Genomic DNA, 6356 nt, shown 5'->3' on the forward strand with positions numbered 1-6356 from the left:
TGGGGCAATGTATCCGGCACTGTGGGGCAATGTAACTGGCACTGTGGGCCATTTTCAGTGGCCACACCCCTTCTGGAGCATGGCCACACCCCTTCTGGAGCATGGCCACACCCCTTCTGGAGCATGGCCACACCCCTTCTGGTGTGTGGCCACGCCCATGTTTTTTCGGCGCGCGCACATGATTCTTTTTGTATGTTTTTTTTTTCGGGGGGGGGGGGGGGGGGGGGCGCCATTTTCCATCTTGCCCTGGGCTCCGAAAACCCTAGTTACGCCTCTGGCCACGATTCAAGAAAGTTTGAGAACCACTGTCTCACACAATTGTTATACTGCTGTAGTCAAATATGTATGACACCTCTGTTAGGATATTGTTGGTGTATTTTCAACATGTACTGTATGTATGTATGTATGTATGTATGTATATTCTACTGTAGTATACACATACTTGCCTACCTGACCCTCTCCATGAGGGAGAAAATGCTCTGTTCCTGGACTTTCCTGGTAATGTATGATTGCCATCACCTGTGGTGAAACACCTTTCTTATCAATTACCCAGCTGACCACAGGTGATGGCAATCATACATTACCAGGAAAGTCCAGGAACAGAGCATTTTCTCCCTCATGGAGAGGGTCACGTAGGCAAGTATGAGTATACAGTATAAATTTACACATACAGCAGCAGGAATGCTCAGTGTTTCCCGGTCACACAGCAGCAGTTGGAAGCTTGTGTCATACAGCAGCAGCACGAGTGCTCAGTGTGTATGTGTCATATAGCAGCAGCAATGCTCAGTGTGTCCCTGTGTCATACAGCAGCAGGAGTAATGCTCAGTGTGTCCCTGTGTCAAACAGCAGCAGCAGGAATGCTCAGTGTGTCCCCGTGTCATACAGCAGCAGCAGGAGGAATGCTCAGTGTGTCCCCGTGTCATACAGCAGCAGCAGCAGGAGGAATGCTCAGTGTGTCCCCGTGTCATACAGCAGCAGCAGGAGGAGGAATGCTCAGTGTGTCCCCGTGTCATATAGCAGCAGCAGGAGGAATGCTCAGTGTGCCCCCGTGTCATACAGCAGCAGCAGGAGGAATGCTCAGTGTGTCCCCGTGTCATATAGCAGCAGCAGGAGGAATGCTCAGTGTGTCCCCCCGTGTCATACAGCAGCAGCAGGAGGAATGCTCAGTGTGTCCCCCCGTGTCATACAGCAGCAGCAGGAGGAATGCTCAGTGTGTCCCCGTGTCATATAGCAGCAGCAGGAGGAATGCTCAGTGTGTGTCCCCGTGTCATACAGCAGCAGCAGGAGGAATGCTCAGTGTGTCCCCGTGTCATACAGCAGCAGCAGGAGGAGGAATGCTCAGTGTGTCCCCGTGTCATACAGCAGCAGCAGGAGGAGGAATGCTCAGTGTGTCCCCGTGTCATACAGCAGCAGCAGCAGCAGGAGGAATGCTCAGTGTGTCCCCGTGTCATACAGCAGCAGCAGGAGGAATGCTCAGTGTGTCCCCGTGTCATACAGCAGCAGCAGGAGGAGGAATGCTCAGTGTGTCCCCGTGTCATATAGCAGCAGCAGGAGGAGGAATGCTCAGTGTGTCCCCGTGTCATACAGCAGCAGCAGCAGGAGGAATGCTCAGTGTGTCCCCGTGTCATACAGCAGCAGCAGCAGCAGGAATGCTCAGTGTGTCCCCGTGTCATACAGCAGCAGCAGCAGGAGGAATGCTCAGTGTGTCCCCGTGTCATACAGCAGCAGCAGGAGGAATGCTCAGTGTGTCCCCGTGTCATACAGCAGCAGCAGGAGGAATGCTCAGTGTGTCCCCGTGTCATACAGCAGCAGCAGGAGGAGGAATGCTCAGTGTGTCCCCGTGTCATACAGCAGCAGCAGGAGGAATGCTCAGTGTGTCCCCCCGTGTCATACAGCAGCAGCAGCAGGAGGAATGCTCAGTGTGTCCCCGTGTCATACAGCAGCAGCAGGAGGAATGCTCAGTGTGTCCCCGTGTCATACAGCAGCAGCAGGAGGAGGAATGCTCAGTGTGTCCCCGTGTCATACAGCAGCAGCAGGAGGAATGCTCAGTGTGTCCCCCCGTGTCATACAGCAGCAGCAGGAGGAATGCTCAGTGTGTCCCCGTGTCATACAGCAGCAGCAGGAGGAGGAATGCTCAGTGTGTCCCCGTGTCATACAGCAGCAGCAGGAGGAGGAATGCTCAGTGTCCCCCCCCGTGTCATACAGCAGCAGCAGCAGGAGGAATGCTCAGTGTGTCCCCGTGTCATACAGCAGCAGCAGCAGGAGGAATGCTCAGTGTGTCCCCGTGTCATACAGCAGCAGCAGGAGGAGGAATGCTCAGTGTGTCCCCGTGTCATACAGCAGCAGCAGCAGGAGGAATGCTCAGTGTGTCCCCGTGTCATATAGCAGCAGCAGGAGGAGGAATGCTCAGTGTGTCCCCGTGTCATACAGCAGCAGCAGCAGGAATGCTCAGTGTGTCCCCGTGTCATACAGCAGCAGCAGGAGGAATGCTCAGTGTGTCCCCGTGTCATACAGCAGCAGCAGGAGGAGGAATGCTCAGTGTGTCCCCGTGTCATACAGCAGCAGCAGCAGGAATGCTCAGTGTGTCCCCGTGTCATACAGCAGCAGCAGGAGGAATGCTCAGTGTGTCCCCGTGTCATATAGCAGCAGCAGGAGGAGGAATGCTCAGTGTGTCCCCGTGTCATACAGCAGCAGCAGCAGGAATGCTCAGTGTGTCCCCGTGTCATACAGCAGCAGCAGGAGGAATGCTCAGTGTGTCCCCGTGTCATACAGCAGCAGCAGGAGGAGGAATGCTCAGTGTGTCCCCGTGTCATACAGCAGCAGCAGCAGGAATGCTCAGTGTGTCCCCGTGTCATACAGCAGCAGCAGGAGGAATGCTCAGTGTGTCCCCCCGTGTCATACAGCAGCAGCAGGAGGAGGAATGCTCAGTGTGTCCCCGTGTCATACAGCAGCAGCAGGAGGAGGAATGCTCAGTGTGTCCCCGTGTCATATAGCAGCAGCAGGAGGAGGAATGCTCAGTGTGTCCCCGTGTCATACAGCAGCAGGAGGAGGAGGAATGCTCAGTGTGTCCCCGTGTCATACAGCAGCAGCAGCAGCAGGAATGCTCAGTGTGTCCCCGTGTCATATAGCAGCAGCAGGAGGAGGAATGCTCAGTGTGTCCCCGTGTCATACAGCAGCAGGAGGAGGAATGCTCAGTGTGTCCCCGTGTCATACAGCAGCAGCAGGAGGAATGCTCAGTGTGTCCCCGTGTCATACAGCAGCAGCAGGAGGAGGAATGCTCAGTGTGTCCCCGTGTCATACAGCAGCAGCAGGAGGAGGAATGCTCAGTGTGTCCCCGTGTCATACAGCAGCAGCAGCAGGAGGAATGCTCAGTGTGTCCCCGTGTCATACAGCAGCAGCAGCAGGAGGAATGCTCAGTGTGTCCCCGTGTCATACAGCAGCAGCAGGAGGAGGAATGCTCAGTGTGTCCCCGTGTCATACAGCAGCAGCAGCAGGAGGAATGCTCAGTGTGTCCCCGTGTCATACAGCAGCAGCAGCAGGAGGAATGCTCAGTGTGTCCCCGTGTCATACAGCAGCAGCAGGAGGAGGAATGCTCAGTGTGTCCCCGTGTCATACAGCAGCAGCAGCAGGAATGCTCAGTGTGTCCCCGTGTCATATAGCAGCAGCAGCAGGAGGAATGCTCAGTGTGTCCCCGTGTCATACAGCAGCAGCAGGAGGAATGCTCAGTGTGTCCCCGTGTCATACAGCAGCAGCAGCAGGAGGAATGCTCAGTGTGTCCCCGTGTCATACAGCAGCAGCAGGAGGAATGCTCAGTGTGTCCCCGTGTCATACAGCAGCAGCAGGAGGAGGAATGCTCAGTGTGTCCCCGTGTCATACAGCAGCAGCAGGAGGAGGAATGCTCAGTGTGTCCCCGTGTCATACAGCAGCAGCAGCAGGAATGCTCAGTGTGTGTTCCTGTGTCATACAGCAGCAGCAGGAGGAGGAATGCTCAGTGTGTCCCCGTGTCATACAGCAGCAGCAGGAGGAATGCTCAGTGTGTCCCTGTGTCATACAGCAGCAGGAGGAGGAATGCTCAGTGTGTCCCCGTGTCATATAGCAGCAGCAGGAGGAATGCTCAGTGTGTCCCCGTGTCATACAGCAGCAGCAGGAGGAGGAATGCTCAGTGTGTCCCCCCGTGTCATACAGCAGCAGCAGGAGGAGGAATGCTCAGTGTGTCCCCGTGTCATATAGCAGCAGCAGGAGGAATGCTCAGTGTGTCCCCGTGTCATACAGCAGCAGCAGCAGGAATGCTCAGTGTGTCCCCGTGTCATATAGCAGCAGCAGCAGGAGGAATGCTCAGTGTGTCCCCGTGTCATACAGCAGCAGCAGGAGGAGGAATGCTCAGTGTGTCCCCGTGTCATACAGCAGCAGCAGGAGGAGGAATGCTCAGTGTGTCCCCGTGTCATACAGCAGCAGCAGCAGGAATGCTCAGTGTGTCCCCGTGTCATATAGCAGCAGCAGGAGGAATGCTCAGTGTGTCCCCGTGTCATACAGCAGCAGCAGGAGGAGGAATGCTCAGTGTGTCCCCCCGTGTCATACAGCAGCAGCAGGAGGAGGAATGCTCAGTGTGTCCCCCCGTGTCATACAGCAGCAGCAGCAGGAGGAATGCTCAGTGTGTCCCCGTGTCATACAGCAGCAGCAGCAGGAGGAATGCTCAGTGTGTCCCCGTGTCATATAGCAGCAGCAGGAGGAGGAATGCTCAGTGTGTCCCCGTGTCATACAGCAGCAGCAGGAGGAGGAATGCTCAGTGTGTCCCCGTGTCATATAGCAGCAGCAGGAGGAGGAATGCTCAGTGTGTCCCCGTGTCATACAGCAGCAGGAGGAGGAATGCTCAGTGTGTCCCCGTGTCATACAGCAGCAGCAGGAGGAGGAATGCTCAGTGTGTCCCCGTGTCATACAGCAGCAGCAGGAGGAGGAATGCTCAGTGTGTCCCCGTGTCATACAGCAGCAGCAGGAGGAATGCTCAGTGTGTCCCCGTGTCATACAGCAGCAGCAGGAGGAGGAGGAATGCTCAGTGTGTCCCCGTGTCATATAGCAGCAGCAGGAGGAATGCTCAGTGTGTCCCCGTGTCATACAGCAGCAGCAGGAGGAGGAATGCTCAGTGTGTCCCCGTGTCATATAGCAGCAGCAGGAGGAGGAATGCTCAGTGTGTCCCCGTGTCATACAGCAGCAGCAGGAGGAATGCTCAGTGTGTCCCCGTGTCATACAGCAGCAGCAGGAGGAATGCTCAGTGTGTCCCCGTGTCATACAGCAGCAGCAGGAGGAATGCTCAGTGTGTCCCCGTGTCATATAGCAGCAGCAGGAGGAATGCTCAGTGTGTCCCTGTGTCATACAGCAGCAGCAGGAGGAATGCTCAGTGTGTCCCCGTGTCATACAGCAGCAGCAGGAGGAGGAGGAATGCTCAGTGTGTCCCCGTGTCATATAGCAGCAGCAGGAGGAATGCTCAGTGTGTCCCCGTGTCATACAGCAGCAGCAGGAGGAGGAATGCTCAGTGTGTCCCCGTGTCATACAGCAGCAGCAGGAGGAGGAATGCTCAGTGTGTCCCCGTGTCATACAGCAGCAGCAGGAGGAGGAATGCTCAGTGTGTCCCCGTGTCATACAGCAGCAGCAGGAGGAATGCTCAGTGTGTCCCCGTGTCATATAGCAGCAGCAGGAGGAGGAATGCTCAGTGTGTCCCCGTGTCATACAGCAGCAGCAGGAGGAATGCTCAGTGTGTCCCCGTGTCATACAGCAGCAGCAGGAGGAGGAATGCTCAGTGTGTCCCCGTGTCATACAGCAGCAGCAGGAGGAGGAATGCTCAGTGTGTCCCCGTGTCATACAGCAGCAGCAGGAGGAGGAATGCTCAGTGTGTGTTCCTGTGTCATACAGCAGCAGCAACAGCAGTAGGAATGCCCAGTAAGCCCCTGTGTCTCACCTTCCATCTGCTCTTCAGCACCAGTGCACCGGCCGTTCACTCCGTATGTCACCTCGCTCCTCTAGATAAGCCACAGGCGGGCTCTAGAGCCGGGAACCACAACTGAATAAGCCGCCATGATTCTCCCTCCCCTTGGCAACCAAACGAAGCCTAGTAACGGCGAGACCCTGTCACGATGTGCCATTGTCGATAAAGTTTATTGTAGAAAACGTGTCAGCAGAACACGCGAGCTGTCCTGGGGAAGTCAGTAGCTGCCAATCACAGGGCAAGTTAGGGTAACTCCGCCCCCCTCTACTAGGGAAAGGCGTGTCCAGTGCGTCCAATCACGCTGCAGTAGGCGTGGCGCAACCCACCCGGCACCTGCTGTCCTACCTAAGAGATGGGGCAATGGGCGTGTCTACAT

At 56.0% G+C, this 6356-nt stretch overlaps 1 protein-coding gene across 5 annotated transcripts in view; it reads right to left on the reverse strand.

The window, feature by feature from the left end:
* Positions 1-6154, reverse strand: part of CCHCR1 (coiled-coil alpha-helical rod protein 1) — a 56465-nt gene extending 50311 nt beyond the window's left edge. For 2 of the 5 annotated variants that reach the window (XM_063938035.1, XM_063938034.1), the window contains exon 1: positions 5954-6154. Coding sequence is in view for 1 of the 5 variants with exons in the window: in XM_063938036.1 (XP_063794106.1) it covers positions 5954-5960 (7 nt within the window). In the remaining 4 variants the exon portion in view is untranslated. The remainder of the gene's footprint in view (positions 1-5953) is intronic. The other 3 variants (XM_063938036.1, XM_063938032.1, XM_063938033.1) reach the window with 2 other exon arrangements.
* Positions 6155-6356: the final 202 nt, after the last annotated feature.

This window comes from Pseudophryne corroboree, chromosome 8, assembly GCF_028390025.1.
Source record: "Pseudophryne corroboree isolate aPseCor3 chromosome 8, aPseCor3.hap2, whole genome shotgun sequence".
Taxonomy (NCBI): Eukaryota; Metazoa; Chordata; class Amphibia; order Anura; family Myobatrachidae; genus Pseudophryne; species Pseudophryne corroboree.